Raw genomic sequence first — 22,884 nt, forward strand, 5'->3', positions numbered from 1 at the left:
ATTACCAGCAATATGGTATCGGAACAGTACAGTGGTGGCTGCGAGAAGGGAGATGACAGAGCTTTGTATACGACCAAATGTGTGGCCATTTCATTATCAGATATTTTCACCACTAATAAGCCTTTGTTTGATATTAATAAAAGTTTATAAATGAAAAACTACAGATAAAATGCAGAATGTTATTCTGTTGACTGCAGCAGCACAAGTCACAACTGGTGGAGGGGGAAAGGGGGACACCAGGGAGCCTTTGTTTACAGCCACATGTGTGGACGTTCAACTATCAGATATATTTTTGAGTATTAACCCATTTACGCCGCTTGTTGCGTCAACGCAACGTGAAACAAGCTACAACATGATGTTGAGCTACACTGATAGAACGGCATGTTGTATCCTGTAGTTGCTTCCGATGCCAGTAGACACCCAGAACTCCCAGTGGAAGGTTCATATGATGTCACATGTCTCATCATTTGAGGGGTAAAGGAAGTGAAAGAAGCTCCAATTTCTGAAATACAATGTCTTCAACAAAAAGGAGGTGAGTAAGGAAAACTATCATCGGGGATTTGTTCATATCTATTTCATAAGAATCTTCTATGTTTCTATTCATGACAGAACCCTTTTGAACCATATTTTATTTGATAGTATGCTGATGACAGCTGTCTAAAAACTTTATAAAGAAAAAGTTGCGCAACACAACCATCGGCACCGGCCTCTTCATTGAAGTAGTTATTTTGTAACACATAATTTTTTTTTTTGCGCATATAATTGCAGTGAATGAATACATCTGTGTAACCTAACTTGTTTGTTGAAAGCATGCATATCGTCTACAAACATTTTACAATATATAAATTCCATTATTATTGTTTTTTTTTTTTTTTTTTCAGAAAAATGAATTTGAACGAGATCTTAGACGAGCTAGAGAGACCTACTATGTCTGACGAGAGTGAAATTAGTGATGAAGATGAATCCACTGGAATGGTAAAACAAACTGAAACACATGACGTTTACATCATGCCTGCAAATGATGGTGCTGTGACGGATGAAGATTCTGGCGAAGAAGAAAGCGTGGATATCTCTAATCTTCCTGGAACACAGCTAACTGCTTTTACAGTGTTAGATTCCACAGTGTTGCAAGATGATGTAGATGAAAAATGTTGAAAGACAAGCATCCCAGAAAAAGAAAATCATAAAACTCAGAAAATGGAAAGCACAGGATCTCCCAGAAAAGACAAATGTTCCATGTTACCCATATAAACCATCAATTGCTGATATTCCACGTAAGCCTAGTGAGACCCTTGAGCTTTTCTTGGATGTATTAGCTATTGATCACCTTGTGAAACAAACTGTAAACTATGCAGTACAGAATGGTAAACATTCATTTGCACTGACAAGTGATGAAATGAAAACCTTCATAGGAATTTTGTTAGTGTCAGGCTACTGTTGCGTTCCACGTCGCAGACTGTATTGGTAGAGACAACCAGACGTGTACAATGAGCTTATTGCTGACTCCATGCGCCACGATCGCTCTGATGAGATCATGAAATATTTTCATGCTGCAGACAACTCAAAGCTTCCCAAAAAGAACAAGTATGGCAAAGTTTCTCCCCTCATGGAAATCCTGAATGGCAACTTTCTCAAGTACGGGGAAGTATTTGGGCCAATAAATATATCCATTGATGAGTCAATGATACCTTATTTTGGTCAGTATCCCACAAAACAGTTCATCAGGGGAAAACCTGTACGATGGGGTTATAAAGCATGGGTTGCAGCTGATCCAAATGGTTATGTTTTTGATATATCTGTTTACCAAGGCAAAGATGGTGCTAAGGATAAGGCTAATGCATCTTATGGACTTGGTGGAAAAGTTGTACTTGATGTTTTGGATGTGATAGAAAAACGTTATCCAACAAAGAATTTATCCCTTTACTTTGATAACTTCTTCACATCCCTCAAACTTGTAGAAAAAATCAAGAGCATGGGTCATGATGCTACTGGCACACTAAGAAAAAAACTAATCGAAAAATGCCCATTTACAAATCCTGCAAAGTTTATGAAATTACCTAGGGGAACTGAAGAACATTTTTGTGATGCTAAATCTGGGATAATTGCAGTACGCTGGCAAGATAATGGCATTGTAACAAGTATGAGTATGGAGTATCACCACTAGTGAAGGCTGAACGCGTTGCTTCTCAGAAGAAACGTATGAATGTTTTGATGCCAAATGCCATCCATCAGTATAATCGGAAAATGGGTGGTGTTGATAGGGTAGATCAAAATATTGCTCAGTACAGGCCCTCTATTCGTGGGAAAAAGTGGTACTTTCCATTTGTCACATACTTGTTTACAGTATGTGTAAACAATGCCTGGATTTTTGCAAGAGAAGGAGGTTACAAAGAGGATATGTTGTCATTCATACGTGCTGCTGCTACTGAATGGCTACAGAATCACGGCAAAAAGCCAAATAATCCAGGAAGATCACGATCAGTTCTCAGTGTTGCAGGTGTATCGGCACAAATGTGCTATGATAAAGTTGGGCATTACATCGTGAAATCGGATCCTCCAAAATGCTGTCGTTGCAGGTTGTGCAACAGTCAGACTGTATTCATATGCCAGAAATGTAAAGTATACCTGCATCAAAAGTGTTCAGTGCAGTACCATACCATGTAGGCCAGGAGAATCCTGTGAAAATATATCTAAGATAGGTTGTACTAATTCTTTATCATGATTTTTCTTTTTTATTATCACATGCACCTCATTTCTCCACTTCGAGAGCTGTATTATCTCTAAGGGCTGTATTCTTTGGTTTCCTTTAGTTTATAATGAAGAAATTCAAGGTTTCCTTTTTAGTCAGGAAATTCTAATTATGTATCAAAAGTGAATTTTAAATATCATTTTTAAAATTCTCCTTCCATGCTAAGAATTGTATCCTAGCTGGCTCCTTTAGATTTTCATATGAAGAAGAGCAAATGTGTTTCCTATTATGCAAATATGTGTGTATGTATGTATGTTTTTTTTTTTTTCCTGATGTTTTTCCTTGTGTGCCGATAGTTGCGTTTACGCAACATGTATTGTGGTCGAGACGCCGCTCGTTGCGCTTGCGCAACATCACATTTTCGTCAATAAAATTAGAACCATTGTACATATGGAATAATTTTCATCATATGCTTGCAGTTTAGGTTCACATTATGCATATATCAAAGCTGCAACATCAAATTCTTTTCATTTTTTTTTGGCTTAAATGGGTTAAATAATAACAAACTTTTGTGTTCGAGTATTGAGTTTCCACTGTATATAAAGTCCAGACTGAGGACCATCAAAACTGGGGCTTTCTCCCCCAAAGCAACAGACACCACGACCTGCCACCACCCAGGCCTCTCACTCTACATCAGCCATTGGAATAGCCCCATTAAAGCCTTTTGCCACCACCCAGGCCTCTCACTCTACATCAGCCATTGGAATAGCCCCATTAAAGCCTTTAAGTCTTTAAATTAATATTATTCAGTAGGCTGCTGAGGCCAACCCCACCTACACCCCATGCAAATTCAAAAGGAGAAAGTGCTTTCCTAAGCTTAAATATAAAGCTTCCCTTCAACCTGCACCTTAATCCAAATCTCAGCAGTGTTCAATTCCAAAGAGAACTACTCCTATGCAGGAATAGCATCAACCCTTCTCTTCCTTTCTATCTCTTTGATACCTTGTCACACACCTCAGCCTATACCTCCATCACATCTTCAGCTCTCCCGCTTGCAGCCTAACAGCCTGTTCTCATGTTTGATAAGACATACCTTGACCCTGCAGTGCTGTGCCAGGCCCAACATGCTTCAGGCCTCTTCCTCTTACCTTCATTAACTCAATTGCAGCCATTCCACTAACCTTTATTAGTCTTCTCTCAGATACTAACCTCAGAGAAAGATTTCAGACGTGTCTCCCAGAGGGCGCGCAATCGTGTTTACACGGAGAAAAGGACGTTCCTACAATTTTACAAGATATCAAGCATACTAGAGCTTCCTTGACCCTAGGACTAACACGGCAAGTTTCCTAAGGACACAGTTGATCAGCTAGTCTAGTTCTTTGAATACTGTGTGATTCAACTTAGCCAAAATAGCCAGGTGAAATCTATACCTTGGCCCTAAAACCCCTCTCAACCTTTTGCTCGGCTAAGGACACAGTTGATCAGCATGCTTTGAATACTGTGTGAGTAGAGGTGAAATTTATACCTTGTGACAATATACGTCACAGATAAGCACCTCGTTTTGGATACTACGCAAGCAATCATGGACTCCTCTTTGGTTAAAACACTGCTTGACTCACAAGAAAGAGCGTATAAAGCTGCACTTGATGTAGTAGTTAAGCAGATGAATGAGCAGATACACAGACTGGAATCAACATTATCAGATTTAAAGAACAGTCTTGAGTTTACTCAAAAAGAAGTTGATGAACTTAGATCTTTGAAGAGGGATTATGAAAAAGAAAAACAAGACACCAAAACGATTATGGATAAGTTGAATAAAGATCTTGATTCATCTAATCAAAAAATAAAAGTCTTGGAAGAACGAAGTAATTACCAGGAGGACTATAGTAGACGGAACAATGTCCGAATCACTGGCGTTGAGGAGCGAAGCGGTGGTGAGACGTGGGAGCAATCAGCGATGATGGTGACTTCCCTGCTTACGGACAAGCTTCAGCTTCCTGGATTGATGCTGGAGAGAGCCCATAGGGTGGGACAGCGCCGAGATAGCTATCCACGCCCCATTGTAGCGCGCTTCTCTCGTTACTGTGATCGGGAAGCAGTAATGAGAAGTGCACGAAAGCTAAAGGGCACCAACATCTATATAAATGATGACTTGTGTGCTGCGTCGCAGGCTGAAAGGAATGCACAGATGCCTCAACTGAAGCAGGCAAGAGCACAGGGAAAGGTGGCATACTTTCGCCACACAAAACTTATCATAAAAGAGAGAATGACTCCTGCTGCTCATCATGGTGGCGAGAGACCTGATCATGCTGCTGCCGCTGCTGAACACGACTCTGTGGATGCTACTGCTTCTGGAGAGCCGGGATCGGGACCTGCTGCTGCTTTGGCCGAGACAGGATCTCAGGCTGTTGGTGGTAGCTCAAGGGACGATGCTATTCGTGGTGATGCAGTATCAGAGTATACCAGTACTGCTGCTTCAGCGATGCGTGGAGGTGGTGAAACGGGCGAGCGGTTTACCGAGGAGTGTGAGGCCTTCCCACGACTCCGGACGCCGCAGCGCAGTGGTTCCCGACCTCAACCAAAACAAATAAAGAAAAACCTAAGAAGCTCTGCAAAGTAATAAGAAATAGTAAATGTGAATAGTAAAGGTAAGCCAGTTTTCTTTAATGGCTACTTATGCATATTTACCTTTTCATTTTGTATGTGATGATGAATTATATAGACTTATTAATAGTGACTTAGTAAACCGTAATTATCGTTCGATTATCGATCTAGATAAAATGGTATTCAATATACACAATACTGAGCAGGATAATCAAATGAATAGCAGATATGATCCCTTATTGCTTCACACAGAAGACGGGTCTTGTAAAATTCACAATATTTGTACATAGATGACATTAAGAATATAGAAAATGCTAATGTTTTCACTGTCATAAGTACCAACATTAGGAGCATCCCAAACAATTTTCAAATATTCAATGATGAATTATTGTGTGATGTAAATTTTAAATTTGATGTTTTAGGCTTTTCAGAAACAAGACTAGATGACAATATTTCAATACTGTATAATATAATAGGATACAATTTATATACAATGAATAGGGATAGGCAGGGTGGTGGTGTTTGTATGTATGTCTCTGATATCTATAATTCTAGTATTTTATCTGAGTGTTGTATGATGGAACCACATATTGAATGTGTTTGTGTTGAACTTTTTGATGGCCACAGTAGTATTTTTCTTGCTTCTGTTTACAGGCCACCTAAGAGTAGTATACCTCACTTCATTAATAGCGTAAATATGATCCTAGACTTCATTGAAGATAGAAATTATACTAATGTATATTTTTTTGGTGATTGGAATCTTGATTTGCTTAAACCGGAGGACCCAGGGGTCATAGATTTCATGAATTTGATGTATTCTCATGCATGCATTCCTTCAACCACTAAACCTACTCGTGTGACGGACACCTCTGCTACTTTAATAGATCATATCTGGACCACTAACTCCTTGAACAATATAGATAATTATATTATATACACTGATATTTCAGACCATTTTCCAGTGTTTTCCTCCTTTAGTAAAAACAGCGTACAAAAGTCTCAATATATAAATAAAAGAATATTCTCTGAGGAAAACATGAACACGTTTAAGAGGCAAGTCGAAGATACTAACTGGTTGCATATACTTGAATTAAATGACCCAGCACAGGCTTTTGATGAATTTTACAACATTTATAGTGATAATTTTCAGAAGTGTTTTCCAAAACGTAAAATTAAGGTAAATAGTAAACAAGAAAAAAGTCCTCACATCACCATCGCATTACGAAATAGCATACGAGAAAAGCGCAGACTAGAGAAGTTAGCATCGAAATGGCCTTTAACGTATGGTCAGAGGTATAGAACTTACAGAAATAACCTTGTATCGCTTTTACGGTATGCAAAAAACAAGTACCACCAGGATCAGCTTAAGCTGTCTCAAGGTAATATAAAATCCACCTGGAAAATCATTAACCTAGTACTTAAAAGGAAAAGTGGTGGTCATAATAAGGAAATTAAGCTTAAAAATTTTAATGAAAGTACAGCAACTGTTTTTAATAATCACTTCTTAAAAAGTTCTATAACTCTACCCGAAACTAACAATTCGCAAAATATTTACAGGGATTTCATTGGTAATTCGACAAATTTTTCACTATATCTCTATCCTGTTACCACTTCAGAAGTGCAACAGTATCTAAAGACCTTAAAGAACACAGCAGCAGGTTATGATGAAATTCCACCTTACATTCTCCAACATACTGCCCATTATATTGATATTCCACTTGCTCATATAATCAATTTATGTTTCAAACAAGGATATTTCCCCAATAAACTGAAAATAGCAAAAGTAATACCTGTTCATAAATCTGGTGCTAAAGATGATGAGAATAATTACAGACCAATATCTTGTCTACCCTCACTAAGCAAAGTGTTTGAAAAAGCAATTGTAACAAGACTTACTAACTATCTGGAAGATTTTAATTTACTCTCTGATAACCAATTTGGGTTCCGTAGAAACAGATCAACAGAAAAAGCAACACTGCAATTTACAACAAAAGTATTAAAGAGCCTGGAAAGTAAACTTTATGTTATTGGAATATTTCTTGACTTAAGTAAGGCTTTTGATTCACTTAACCACAATATACTATTAGGTAAACTGGAAAATATTGGTATTCGAGGTGTTGTGCTGAGATTGTTTTCATGCTATTTGGCAGACAGAAAGCAGACTGTATATTGCAATGGCAATTTTTCATCAATGGAAAATATAAGTAAAGGTGTGCCACAAGGGTCAATCTTGGGACCATTGCTGTTCTTAGTTTATATAAATGATATTACTGCAGCAAGTGACAAATTAAACTTTGTATTATTTGCAGATGACACTAATTTACTTATGACAGACAATTCTCTAGATAATTTACATGTAAAAGTGAATACTGAATTAGAAAAAAATTCAAGATGGGTGTTGGCAAATGACTTAACTATTAACATAAAGAAAACTAAGTTTATATTGTTTCAGAGTCGTTCTGTTTCTAGTAATTTTGAACCAATATTTTTGCGAGGGAGAGAAATAGAAAGGGTTTCTCATACAAAATTTTTGGGTGTCATCATTGATGAAAATCTAAGCTGGAAAAAGCATATACAGTCTGTTTGCATAAATTTATCAAAATCATGTGGAATTATATATAAAACTAGACGAAATTTAACTACTGAAACACTGCGATGTATTTACTATTCCCTTTGTTATCCTTATATCACCTATTGTGTTGCAATTTGGGGATGTTCCTGGCCAACAATCATCAAAGATGTTTTTATATCTCAAAAGAAGATTATTAGAGCAATGTGTTATAAAGGGATATATGATTCAACTGATTTATTATTTTCTGAGTTAGGGTTGCTTAAATTTGATTTAGTTAAGAAGTATTTTTTGTTACTTAATATATTTAATGATATACATAATAGGGATTTGAATTCTAATATATTTACTGTTTTTCACCATGCTCAAGGTACAAGAGGTAACAACATAAATTTAGTTTCTCCACAACCACATACAACATTATACAAATATTCTATACACTGTGTTGGACCACAATGTTGGAATGAATTGCCAACTGATTTAAAATCAATTAACAATATCAATGTATTTAAAAATAAGGTTAAAAGCTACTTAAATAACTTAGAAAATTGATGTATTAGCATGTTTGTTGTGTATATTATGTTTAACAATAGATATCACGTTGTAACGTAATCTTAGATAAATCATATTCAATGTTATGTCCTAGGTACAAATTAAGGAAATTATTAAGATATTAAGTAGAAGTATTATTGTCATTAGCCAATGTATTGCCGCTCTAACTACAGTTTGTATGTGAATGATATTTTCTGTCCGCTAAGGAAGCTGGTGCTCAGCGGACTAAAGCCACAAAAAATGTATTAATGTACATTTGAAGACTTCTGTTATATTTGGCTAATAAATAAATCAAATCAATCAAATCAAAATTTAATGCCTTACCTCCCACCTACACAACACACTCAGCTCACACTCACACACCCCCACCATGCCTTCTTTACATATTGGAAACACAATTAGCACTGCTATCACTCTCCTCCTTCCTCAGCTTTACATTCACTGTCCACTGGAAAGACCACCAAGACAGACAATTTCCCCTACGAGTTCCTCCGATGGCTCCCAGATCCTCTGGCCTGCCTTTTCCTGAATATCTTCAATGTCAGCAAGCTTTCTGGGACATTCCCTTCACTGTGGTACCATGCCATCAAACTCACTATCCCCAAGCTTGGCAAGGCTTATACATGGTTAACCTTCCTTTTACCTCAGAAAAACACTAGAATAGATTGTACAGGGCAGACTGAGATTGAGATGGTGGTTGTATAAAAAACAACATAATTCTGCACACCTATGAGTTTCATCCCCACTGGGGAAGCTTTGATGACCTGCTGCACTTGGAGCACCACATCCAGGAAGCAGTTCACTTTAGTAGCTTTCTTTGATCTTTTCCTCTTCACTCATTACAATAGAAAACAGCACTAACACCATATCTGAACTAGAAGGTGGTGGAAGGATACCTGACTTAGAAGCAGCTAGCACTCTCTCTCTCTCTCTCTCTCTCTCTCTCTCTCTCTCTCTCTCTCTCTCTCTCTCTCTCTCTCTCTCTCTTTTTATTTGCTTAAACATGACTGTACAGAAGCCTATGTATCCAAAGGTGCACTGTTGTGTGCTACCTATTCTAAGGGTACTACCATCTATTTAGTTACCATATTTACAAAACATTATCTTTAAGATAAATAATATATAATATTTCTTAAGATAAACTTAGCATACATGCTAAGTATGTTAATTTTTCTTACATCTATAAATGCTACATTAAGACTAAATGGTCAGTATATAAATGGAGCACTATTCACTTTTTCACTGCAGTGTACTGAGTGTCAGGTCACGAGGAGTGTCAGCGGCAGTGTGCCTCCACTTATAGGTCATCAATTTGCCACTGAATTTTCATCTCCTGAACATGACGAACCATGGCCGTGAACAAGTTCCACATCCTGGAGAGGCGTCCTGTGAAGATGCATTGGTGCTGACAGCAGTGGGAACGCAGCACCTCTACGGCATCCCCACCATTGAGCACAGTTCTCATGCTCCATGTGGACTCTTAGAGGATGACACAGCCTTGCCAGATGTGGCACTTTTTGCAAATGTGCCTTATGGAAGGAACACTGCAATTGCCGCCGTGTCTCTGCAGTGTTCCAGTGGGACGAGAGGACACTCAGGCTCTGGGCAAGGTAGGTCCACGGCATGCATCCACCAGCCTTAAGGCGTAACATTGGTGGTGGTAAAGGACGTTAAGGAGAGGGCTGCGTACTCCAGGTGAGGACGTACCTGTGCCTTATATAGCAGCAGTCTCCCCTTCCTGTCAAGCCAGCCACCCTTCTCAGAGTGGATCCTATGAGAGGCTTTCTTGGCAATGGTTTTAACATGGCCGTCAAACCTCAGCCCTCGATCCACCTCCACTCCCAGTATCTTGACGTCTTCTTGGAGTGGGAGAGCAGCGCTGCCAAAAGACAACTTTCCTGTTGTTCCTGCCTTGGCAACTGGAGACCAAAAGACCACCATTGCCCATCTTTGGAGCAAATGTCACCTGCCAGCATGCATCCCACTCCTCAGTCACTTGTTCCTGCTGATTGACGGCCTCAGCAGCATGGCAGGAATGGGTATAGGAAAGGCTGCAGTCATCAGCATAGTCCATGACTGCTGGCAGTAGCTGGAGAAGGTCATCCATGAAGATATTCCACAGAAATGGGCCAAGTACTGAGGTCTGAATCTGAATCCATACTGCTGGTCAGAGAGCAGGGCATTGTCCTCGAGATGGCGGGTAATGGCCTCCACCACTATTTTCTCAAGGATCTTGCCTACTAGAGACAGAAAAGTAGTTCACAGGATCAAATCTGGACCTCTTTGTGCACCGGCACCACACAAGCTTCCTTACATATGGAGGGCCTGGTGTTCTATCAGATGCAGGCCGCAAACACTTCCAAGAGAGGTCATGCCACCTTAATGGAGCAGTGACGCAACATTTGTGGACTGACATCATCAGGTCCAGTGACCTTCCTGCCATAACAGCTCTCAGGAGTTGCTCCACTGTTGCTATGTCACTTCCACTTATGTTAGGGTCTAATCACACTCCTGCGCCAGCTGTGGTGGGGGCTGCAAGTCATATTTGCAGAGAAGAGGCCAGCTAATATCTCTGCTTTCTCCCCGCTGGTGATGGCTGTGGTTCCATCCTGCTTGGTAAGGGGATGGACGGAATCTATTCCAGGCACGCACAGCTCTCTCTCTCTCTCTCTCTCTCTCTCTCTCTCTCTCTCTCTCTCTCTCTCTCTCCCTCTCCCCTCCTCCTCTCTCTCTCTCTCTCTCTCTAACATTGCAAATTTCCTTGAGAGAGAGAGAGAGAGAGAGAGAGAGAGAGAGAGAGAGAGAGAGAGAGAGAGAGAGAGAGAGAGAGAGAGAGAGAGAGAGAGAGAGAGAGAGAGCAGTAACCCTGTGGTGTCATTCAAGGAGTGTCACCTGTCAGTTACATAATTACTTGATATGCACTAGCTTTTCCTCAGATATCAGTGTGCTAAAAGTACATCATATCAAGCAGTATCAAAAGGAGGTATAGACTATATATGTAACTGAAATAATTTTTTTTGGCTTTTTGTAAGAAAATGGAAATGGGTAATTCATAAAGCACTCTGTTGGTTAAGAGATAAGAAAATTGTAGAGGAAGAGCAAACAATAAAAAATTAAGTACGTAAAAAGTGCTGGACTATGATGAAAAGGGTCCTTCACTTATGTCCTGTATTTATTATTCCATGAAAAGGGGCTATATATAACATGACTGACAACAGTCCACACAATTTAGGATTCCAACCTAGAATCTCTTGGCTGTAAACTAGTCAGGAAAGGAATATACATGAGGAAATGATATTATCTAGTAACCTTTGCTCTATTGCCAGTTAAATGATGGGAAAAACAAGAAAAGCCAGCAGTCTCACCTGAGCAGAGATGGAATTTATGCATGGGAGTGACAGCAAGAGACGCTCATGCTGTAAAAAATAAAAAGGTACATCTTCTTTAAGAATATTCATACATTTATAAAAAAGATACTAGTTACATTTTGATAAGTAAAGATGGAGCAAGACAGTGCCAACCTATGTTCTGAGTACAGTGGTACAGTGTTGCCTTGTTTATTGCAGGGAATGCGTTCTGTATCCATCCACAAAATGTGAAAATCTGTGAAGTAAGGACACTATATATACATCGCTATACAGTAAAACCTCGCTTGATGAACGTCTCTAGGGACGAACAATTCGGGAGACCAAAAAATTAGTCAATATATCGACCCAGGGGACGAACGATATTTCGGGGGACGAACGCAGTTAAACAGCTCACCGACAGACGAGCCGTTTGTATGATAGCCAACCCAGCTATCACACAACAACAAAACAAAACATAAGCACAAAAGAAAATAGAAACAGGAACATACGAAAAATATTACATAACATAATCTCTGTGCCACCACGATTTTCTCCTGTTTTTCCTGGGCATGGTGATGTTACCGGCACGCTTTACTGTAGCTTCCTCAGCGTGATCCTCGCTGCTCTGGTGGCTCTCAGTGTTGCTGTCATCATCATCCTGGGCCATGTCCAGGTACTGCAGATTGTGGCACATCCATTGCAGCTGTTTCCTCGCTCGCCTGGCAAGGAACACCGCCCTACTGCCCACTCCTTTCACACTGAGCATCACCTCCGAGGATCAAAGGAACTTCCTGGCCACGTACCTTTAACTTCCCTTATTGGAAGTCCAAACTTGCTCTCACATACGTGAGGAAGTCAATCCCCAGCAGGCAAGGATCTTCCAAAGGCAGAGACGAAGACCGGCAATCTTTCCACGATTCCCACGTCGATGTTCACTATAACAGGGCCCCACATAGCGGCACTGACTTGTGACGCTACACAGTTGTTGTGTAGCTCTGGCACGCTGCACACATCCAAAGTCCTCTTTCATGACTGTCTTCTCGGATCTTGTCTGTCTTCCTCCCCATCCTCCTCTCCTCCATTCCATCATGCCATCAACGTCCAGTCTCTCAAGTAAATAACCTTTTCTTTTTTATCCATTTTATTATCATTTTGATAGCATTTAGGTAAGTCAAACAATTTAGGCTTTTTATAATTATTTTGTTCATGTCATGCATACATTAAAGATCTATTTTGAATGGGTTTTATGGACAAAAGTATGATTTTTTTTTATCTGGAACAGATTAATGGTATTTCAATACATTATGGGAAAAATTGATTCAGGGGACATACAAATCAGGTGACGAACAGGATTTAGGAACGAATTATGGTCATGAGCTGAGGTTTTACTGTATATGTAACATTTTAAACTTTTTTAACACTTTCCTTCCGGCAATCGTACATATACGATTGCATCAATGCGTCCGTAGCGACGGCGATCATACCCGTAATCAAGAATTTTTGCGCCTCAATTTTGAGCTCCAAGCGCGGTTTCTCGAGTCAGATGGTGAATGGAAGTGTCTGGCATGTTTCCACATGTAGTGTTGTCACTATAGCTCTGGAAATTTAGCGGTAACTAAGCTATTTTCCCTTTCTCCGGGCGACACTTGGCAACCCCAGCGACCCGCCGGGTGGAAAGCACCATAAGTGCGAAGAGACATCCTGATAACAGCGAAGGATCTCAAATCATAACTCACCATGGAGCAGGACAGAACATATGTATTTAGCAGTGCTTCTGAGTTTGAAGACAGTGACAGTGAATATTTAGAAGAAGAAACTGAAGAAAGCGAAGACATTACTGAGGACTCGGCAAGTGAAAAAAAATATTACCTATCATTCTTTCATGTTAATTTTTTCATTATCTTCGATTTTATAATAAAATGGTAGAAAGTATTTTGTCAGAGAGAGAGAGAGAGAGAGAGAGAGAGAGAGAGAGAGAGAGAGAGAGAGAGAGAGAGAGAGAGAGAGAGAGAGAGAATCAACTAACAGGTTGGTGCATGAAAGCGTGTGTAATTCACCTCGGTCGTCTGCTGGTCACCCAGCCAGTCTTCCCCATTACATGTGCGTGTGAGAGAGAGAGAGAGAGAGAGAGAGAGAGAGAGAGAGAGAGAGAGAGAGAGAGAGAGAGAGAGAGAGAGAGAGAGAGAGAGAGAGAGAGAGAGAGAGAGAGAGAGAGAGAGATAATGTTATTTGCCTCGGTCGCCTGCTGGTCACCCAGCCAGTCTTCCCCATTACGTGTGCATGTGCGTGTGCGTGTGTGTGTGTGTGTGTGAGAGAGAGAGAGAGAGAGAGAGAGAGATAATGTTATTTGCCTGAAACTTGATGTGAAAAGAGATGAAATTCTCTCTCTCTCTCTCTCTCTCTCTCTCTCTCTCTCTCTCTCATTGGAAGTGTACAATTTCCCTTCCAAGATGAGAGAGAAAGAGAGAGAGAGAGAGAGAGTGTGTGTAATTCACTGTTTGATTTGCTGCAGTCTCTGACGAGACAGCCAGATGTTACCCTACGGAACGAGCTCAGAGCTCATTATTTCCGATCTTCGGATAGGCCTGAGACCAGGCACACACCACACACCGGGACAACAAGGTCACAACTCCTCGATTTACATCCCGTACCTACTCACTGCTAGGTGAACAGGGGCTACACGTGAAAGGAGACACACCCAAATATCTCCACCCAGCCGGGGAATCGAACCCCGGTCCTCTGGCTTGTGAAGCCAGCGCTCTAACCACTGTGTGTGTGTGTGTGTGTGTGTGTGTGTATTTACCTAGTTGTATTTACCTAGTTGTAGTTTTACAGGGCCTGGGCTTTATGCTCGTGTGGTCCCGTCTCCATATCTACACTTATCCAATTTTTCTTTAAAACTATGTACACTCTTTGCTGATACCACTTCCTCACTCAAACTGTTCCAAGTCTCAACACATCTTTGCGGAAACTAAATTTTTAACATCTCTCAGACATCGTCCCTTCCTTAGTTTCTTACTATGCGATCTTGTGCTTCTAAAGTCATATTCTTCTCTCAGGATCAGTTTCTCATTATCCACTTCATCCATTCCGTTAATCAATTTATAAACTTGTATCAGATCCCCTCTCTCTCTTCTCTGCTCCAAGGTTGGTAGATCCATTGCCTTTAGTCTCTCCTCATATGCCATCCCTTTAAATTCTGGAACCATTCTTGTAGCCATTTTTGTAGTCTCTAATTTTCTTATGTGTTTCTTTTTATGGGGAGTCCACACAACTCCTGCATATTCCAATCTAGGTCTTATTTTAGTACTTATCAATTTCTTCATCATTTCCTTGTCCATATAGAGAGTGTGTGTGTGTGTATTTACCTAATTGTATTTACCTAATTGTAACATACGGGAAAAGAGCTATGCTCGTGTTGTCCCGTCTCCATATCTATTAATGTCCAAGCTTTTTCTTAAAATCATGAATATTCCTTGCGTTGAGTTGACCACTTCCACGTCTAAACTATTCCATGCTTCCACCCTTCTATGAGGGAAGCTATATTTTTTCACATCTCTCCTATAAGTGGCCATTTTTAGTTTTTTCCCATGCCCTCTCGACATTCTTTCATTCCACATACACAGATCTTCCCTATCCATTTTTTCCATGCCAATCATCACTCTGTATATTGCTATCAGGTCTCCCCTTTCTCTTCTGTTTTCCAGGGTCGGAAGTTGCATTCTTTTCAGTCTGTCTTCATAAGTCAAATCTCTTAAGTCAGGCACCATTTTTGTTGCAGCCCTCTGTACTTTCTCTAGTTTCCTTATGTGTTTCTTTAAGTTCGGAGCCCACTGTATTGTTGCATATTCAAGCCTCGGTCTTATCATTGCAGTAATTATTTTCTTCATCATTTCTTCATCTAAATATACGAACGCCACTCTTATGTTCCTCAATAAGTTCAATACTTCTCCAATTATTTTGTTTATATGTCTCTCTGGCGATAGGTCATTGGTAATTGTCACCCCAAGGTCTTTTTCTTCATGACTGGTTTTATGTCTTCATTTCCTATCTTGTACATACTCCTGATTCTTCTTTCACTCTTGCCAAACTCTATTTTCTTGCATTTTGTCGTGTTGAACTCCATTTGCCATGTACAGCTCCATTTCCATATTCTGTCCAAGTCTTCCTGGAGTAGTTCGCAATCTTTGTCACATCTCACTTTTCTTAACAATTTTGCATCGTCTGCAAATAGGCTCACATAACTGGACACCCCATCCACCATGTCATTTATGTAGACCGCGAACATTACTGGTGCCAACACTGATCCCTGTGGAACTCCACTCTCCACCAAGCCCCATTCTGATGGTCTGTCCTTAATTATTGTTCTCATTTCTCTTCCTACCAAAAGTCTTCCATCCATTTTAGTAAACTGCCATGCACTCCTCCTACCATTTCAAGTTTCCAGATCAGTCTCCGGTGTGGTACCTTATCAAAGGCCTTTTTTAAATCCAGATATATTCCATCAGCCCAACCATCTCTTTCCTGTATTACATCTATCACCCTCGAATAGTAACATATCAGGTTTGTCGTGCATGAACGCCCTTTTCTAAAACCAAATTGACACTCACAAAGTATGTCATTTTTCTCCAAGAAGTCTGTCCATCTATTCTTCACCACCCTCTCACACATCTTAGCTACCACACTTGTAAGTGACACTGGTCTATAGTTCAATGGGTCTCTCTTGTTACCTGATTTATAGATTGGGACAATGTTAGCTCTTTTCCAGTCTTGGGGCACTACACCTTCCCTTAATGAGGCATCAATTACTTCACAAACTTTTTCTGCCAGTTGCTCCTGCATTCTCTTAAAATCCATCCTGATACCCCATCAGGTCCCACAGCTTTCTCACTTCTAAACTCCCCATCATATTCTTGATCTCCTCCACAGTTACTTGAAACTCCTTCATAATCCCTTTCTGTTCCATTACCAGTGGTTTGTCAAAAGCAGTCTCCTTTGTGAATACCTTCCGAAAGCATCCATTCATAGCCTCTGCCATTTCCTGGGATCTTCACTGCATACTCCATTTACTTCTAAACTTTCAATACTTTCTCTATTTTTGATGTTGTTGTTCACATGTCTGTAAAAAGCCTTGGTTGGTCTTTACATTTATCAATTATATCCTTTTCTTGTTTCTTTCTTTCTTCTCTTCTAATCAACACATATTCATTTCTTGCTCTTTTGTAACTTTCCCACTGCTTAATCCGTCTTTTCCTTCTCCACCTCTTCCATGCATCCTCTTTTCTTGTTCTAGCCTTTTCACATCTATCGTTAAACCAGTCCTGCTTTCCAACTTCTCTATGTTGTCTTATTGGTACAAATTTTTCTCACCTTCTTTGTATATTTTTATAAATTCCTTCCACTTTTCATTTGCTCCTTAGCACTCTTGAATTTCATCCAATTTGTCTCTTGAAAGAATTTCTTTAGGTTTCCAAAATCTGTCTTGGCATAATTCCATCTTCCCACTTTATATTCTTCATTTCTTCTAGATTTCTCTTCATCTATCACCTTGAACTCCAAAACTGCATGATCACTCTTTGCTAAAGGGCACTCCACCCTCATCTCCTCAATGACCATTGGCTCTGTACTAAAGACCAAGTCCAGTCTTGACGATGCTCCCTCTCCTCCAAACCTAGTATCTTCTTTGACCCACTGAGTTAACACATTTTCCATTGCCAGTGTCAATAGTGTATTTCCCATGTTGTCTCTGATCCTTCCATTGACCAGTCCTCCCAACACACCTCTTTACAATTAAAATCTCCCATCATTATAGTTCGTTCACAGCCACCCAACATTTCTTCCAGACATGTTCCTGTATCACTTATCATTTCTTCATATTCCTGTACTGACCATGCATTTGTCTTAGGTGGTACGTACACCACTATGTAGTGCCTCTTTTTCCTTCATTAGTTTCTGCTCTGATCTTTAGCACTTCTGCCTTTCCCATACCTTCTTTCACTTGATCCACCTTTATATCTTTTTAACCAGCAACATCACTCCTCCTCCCATCTTACCTACTCTATTTCTTTTCCAAACATTATATTTCCCTTCTCCAACCATCATCAGGTCTTCTCCCTCTCTCAGTTTTGTTTCAGTAAGACCCACAATATCTGGGTTCTTGTCCCTCAAGTAATCGTTGAGTTCTAAAATCCCCGATATCACTCCATTTATGTTGGAATACATTACATTCCGCTCATACATAAGTTTCTTTAGTCCTTTCTTACTGTACTTTTCTGGGTTATGAACCACTTCCTCAGTCTCATATCCAAGATTCTCCAGAAAAACTCTTTCTTCTCCTCTTCTGTCCTCTCTTCATTTTTATTCAAAGCCTCCTTTCTCAACTCATTTAACATTTCTCTTTCCTTTTCACCGAGATCTCTTCTCAACCAAATCTTCCTTGTTGTTTCCTGCTGGGCTAGCCTCCATGACTTCTCCACCAATTCATCTACATCCTTTTGTGACTTAAGTTTGATTCTTATTGGCCTCATACCTTCTCTTGTGAACTTTCCAATTCTATGGAAGTCCTCTATTTCTTGTACTAGGTCTTTTCCTCCTCCTGCACCACATTAATGATATTATTTATCACCTTTTTATGTTTTCTCTCTCTCCATTTTACTCGGTGTCTTATCCTCCTCCACACCAAATATCACCACACATCTCTTTTTGTCTACAGTTTCCCTCACCAATGTCTCATTTGATTTAATAACCTTCACCACTTTCTCAGCAATCTTCTCTTCTATGATCTGTTGATCTATAATTTCAGCAAGGCCCAAAGTTTTCTCCCAGACTCTTTGATTTCCTTTTCCAGACTTGCAACTTTGTAATTTACCTCCTTTCTTTCCACTTCCTGACTTTTTCCATTCAGCCTGCTTCTCCATCACTTTTCCTAGAGATTCTCCACATTTTTCGCAATTCACTTTAATTAGCTTAACTTCCTCTTTCAGTGCTTCATTTTCCTTCTTCATATCGGCACACTCTTTCAATACATTGTCATAACTCGTTTCCAGGCCCCATACTTTTCAAACAGTTTTCAATTTTACCTTCCAACTCCAGAATTTTCTTCACATAAGCGCTCTTCTCCATTATTCCTTGAAATCCTGTGAAGTCTGATTCATCTTTCGAGTTCACGGCCGCCATGTTGCGCAGATGTAAACAAACCAGCTGATGGCTCAAACGCAGGCTACAGTTTATATTTACCTTCCCTGGACATTATTTTGCTAATCAACAGTTAACATGACTATATGGAGACGGGACAAACATTACCAGCTCCTTTCCCACCTTGGTTACTCTTAGGCAATGGTAACTGTAGAATTAGAGATGATTGCTCTGGAGCTCAGCGACCACATCCACCATCGACGATGTGTGTGTGTGTGTGTGTGTGTTATTTACCTAATTGTATTTACCTAATTGTAACATACGGAAAAGAGCTATGCTCGTGTTGTCCCGTCTCCATATCTATTAATGTCCAGCTTTTCTTAAAATCATGAATATTCCTTGCGTTGACCACTTCCACGTCTAAACTATTCCATGCTTCCACCCTTCTATGAGGAAGCTATATTTTTCACATCTCTCCTATAAGTGGCCATTTTAGTTTTTCCCATGCCCTCTCGACATTCTTTCATTCCACATACACAGATCTTCCCTATCCATTTTTCCATGCCAATCATCACTCTGTATATTGCTATCAGGTCTCCCTTTCTCTTCTGTTTTCCAGGGTCGGAAGTTGCATTCTTTTCAGTCTGTCTTCATAAGTCAAATCTCTTAAGTCAGGCACCATTTTGTTGCAGCCCTCTGTACTTTCTCTAGTTTCCTTATGTGTTTCTTTAAGTTCGAGCCCACTGTATTGTTGCATATTCAAGCCTCGGTCTTATCATTGCAGTAATTATTTTCTTCATCATTTCTTCATCTAAATATACGAACGCCACTCTTATGTTCCTCAATAAGTTCAATACTTCTCCAATTATTTTGTTTATATGTCTCTCTGGCGATAGGTCATTGGTAATTGTCACCCCAAGGTCTTTTTCTTCATGACTGGTTTTATGTCTTCATTTCCTATCTTGTACATACTCCTGATTCTTCTTTCACTCTTGCCAAACTCTATTTTCTTGCATTTTGTCGTGTTGAACTCCATTTGCCATGTACAGCTCCATTTCCATATTCTGTCCAAGTCTTCCTGGAGTAGTTCGCAATCTTTGTCACATCTCACTTTTCTTAACAATTTTGCATCGTCTGCAAATAGGCTCACATAACTGGACACCCCATCCACCATGTCATTTATGTAGACCGAACATTACTGGTGCCAACACTGATCCCTGTGGAACTCCACTCTCCACCAAGCCCCATTCTGATGGTCTGTCCTTAATTATTGTTCTCATTTCTCTTCCTACCAAAAGTCTTCCATCCATTTTAGTAAACTGCCATGCACTCCTCCTACCATTTCAAGTTTCCAGATCAGTCTCCGGTGTGGTACCTTATCAAAGGCCTTTTTTAAATCCAGATATATTCCATCAGCCCAACCATCTCTTTCCTGTATTACATCTATCACCCTCGAATAGTAACATATCAGGTTTGTCGTGCATGAACGCCCTTTTCTAAAACCAAATTGACACTCACAAAGTATGTCATTTTTCTCCAAGAAGTCTGTCCATCTATTCTTCACCACCCTCTCACACATCTTAGCTACCACACTTGTAAGTGACACTGGTCTATAGTTCAATGGGTCTCTCTTGTTACCTGATTTATAGATTGGGACAATGTTAGCTCTTTTCCAGTCTTGGGGCACTACACCTTCCCTTAATGAGGCATCAATTACTTCACAAACTTTTTCTGCCAGTTGCTCCCTGCATTCTCTTAAAATCCATCCTGATACCCCATCAGGTCCCACAGCTTTTCTCACTTCTAAACTCCCCATCATATTCTTGATCTCCTCCACAGTTACTTGAAACTCCTTCATAATCCTTGTTCCATTACCAGTGGTTTGTCAAAAGCAGTCTCCTTTGTGAATACCTTCCGAAAGCATCCATTCATAGCCTCTGCCATTTCCTGGGATCTTCACTGCAAACTCCATTTACTTCTAAACTTTCAATACTTTCTCTATTTTTGATGTTGTTGTTCACATGTCTGTAAAAAAGCCTTGGTTGGTCTTTACATTTATCAATTATATCCTTTTCTTGTTTCTTTCTTTCTTCTCTTCTAATCAACACATATTCATTTCTTGCTCTTTTGTAACTTTCCACTGCTTAATCCGTCTTTTCCTTCTCCACCTCTTCCATGCATCCTCTTTTCTTGTTCTAGCCTTTTCACATCTATCGTTAAACCAGTCCTGCTTTCCAACTTCTCTATGTTGTCTTATTGGTACAAATTTTTCTCACCTTCTTTGTATATTTTTATAAATTCCTTCCACTTTTCATTTGCTCCTTAGCACTCTTGAATTTCATCCAATTTGTCTCTTGAAAGAATTTCTTTAGGTTTCCAAAATCTGTCTTGGCATAATTCCATCTTCCCACTTTATATTCTTCATTTCTTCTAGATTTCTCTTCATCTATCACCTTGAACTCCAAAACTGCATGATCACTCTTTGCTAAAGGGCACTCCACCCTCATCTCCTCAATGACCATTGGCTCTGTACTAAAGACCAAGTCCAGTCTTGACGATGCTCCCTCTCCTCCAAACCTAGTATCTTCTTTGACCCACTGAGTTAACACATTTTCCATTGCCAGTGTCAATAGTGTATTTCCCATGTTGTCTCTGATCCTCCATTGACCAGTCCTCCCAACACACCTCTTTACAATTAAAATCTCCCATCATTATAGTTCGTTCACAGCCACCCAACATTTCTTCCAGACATGTTCCTGTATCATTTCTCATTTCTTCATTCCTGTACTGACCATGCATTTGTCTTAGGTGGTACGTACACCACTATGTAGTGCCTCTTTTTCCTTCATTAGTTTCTGCTCTGATCTTTAGCACTTCTGCCTTTCCCATACCTTCTTTCACTTGATCCACCTTTATATCTTTTTAACCAGCAACATCACTCCTCCTCCCATCTTACCTACTCTATTTCTTTTCCAAACATTATATTTCCTTCTCCAACCATCATCAGGTCTTCTCCTCTCTCAGTTTTGTTTCAGTAAGACCCACAATATCTGGGTTCTTGTCCCTCAAGTAATCGTTGAGTTCTAAAATCCCGATATCACTCCATTTATGTTGGAATACATTACATTCGCTCATACGTAAGTTTCTTTAGTCCTTTCTTGCTGTACTTTTCTGGGTTATGAACCACTTCCTCAGTCTCATATCCAAGATTCTCCAGAAAACTCTTTCTTCTCCTCTTCTGTCCTCTCTTCATTTTTTTTCAAAGCCTCCTTTCTCAACTCATTTAACATTTCTCTTTCCTTTTCACCGAGATCTCTTCTCAACCAAATCTTCCTTGTTGTTTCCTGCTGGGCTAACCTCCATGACTTCTCCACCAATTCATCTACATCCTTTTGTGACTTAAATTTGATTCTTATTGGCCTCATACCTTCTCTGTGAACTTTCCAATTCTATGGAAGTCCTCTATTTCTTGTACTAGGTCTTTTCCCTCCTCCTGCACCACATTAATGATATTATTTATCACCTTTTTATGTTTTTCTCTCTCCATTTTACTCGGTGTCTTATCCTCCTCCACACCAAATATCACCACATCTCTTTTTGTCTACAGTTTCCCTCACCAATGTCTCATTTGACTTAATAACCTTCACCACTTTCTCAGCAATCTTCTCTTCTATGATCTGTTGATCTATAATTTCATCAAGGCCCAAAGTTTTCTCCCAGACTCTTTGATTTCCTTTTCCAGACTTGCAACTTTGTAATTTACCTCCTTTCTTTCCACTTCCTGACTTTTTTCCATTCAGCCTGCTTCTCCATCACTTTTCTAGAGATTCTCCACATTTTCAATTCACTTTAATTAGCTTAACTTCCTCTTTCAGTACTGCATTTTCTTCTTCATTTCAGCGCACTCTTTCAGCACATTGTTATGACTCTTTTCCAGTTCCATACTTTTCAAATAGTTTTCAATTTTTCCTTCTAATTCCAGAATTTTC

General features: G+C 39.7%; 1 protein-coding gene across 1 annotated transcript in view; it reads right to left on the reverse strand.

The window, feature by feature from the left end:
* LOC123508398 overlaps window positions 1–22,884 on the reverse strand; it is an 88,268-nt gene that overhangs the window by 53,752 nt on the left and 11,632 nt on the right. The window contains exon 3 of the mRNA XM_045262121.1: window positions 11,780–11,830. Within this exon, the coding sequence (XP_045118056.1) occupies window positions 11,780–11,830 (51 nt within the window). The remainder of the gene's footprint in view (window positions 1–11,779; window positions 11,831–22,884) is intronic.

This window comes from Portunus trituberculatus, chromosome 24, assembly GCF_017591435.1.
Source record: "Portunus trituberculatus isolate SZX2019 chromosome 24, ASM1759143v1, whole genome shotgun sequence".
In the NCBI taxonomy this organism is placed as follows: Eukaryota; Metazoa; Arthropoda; class Malacostraca; order Decapoda; family Portunidae; genus Portunus; species Portunus trituberculatus.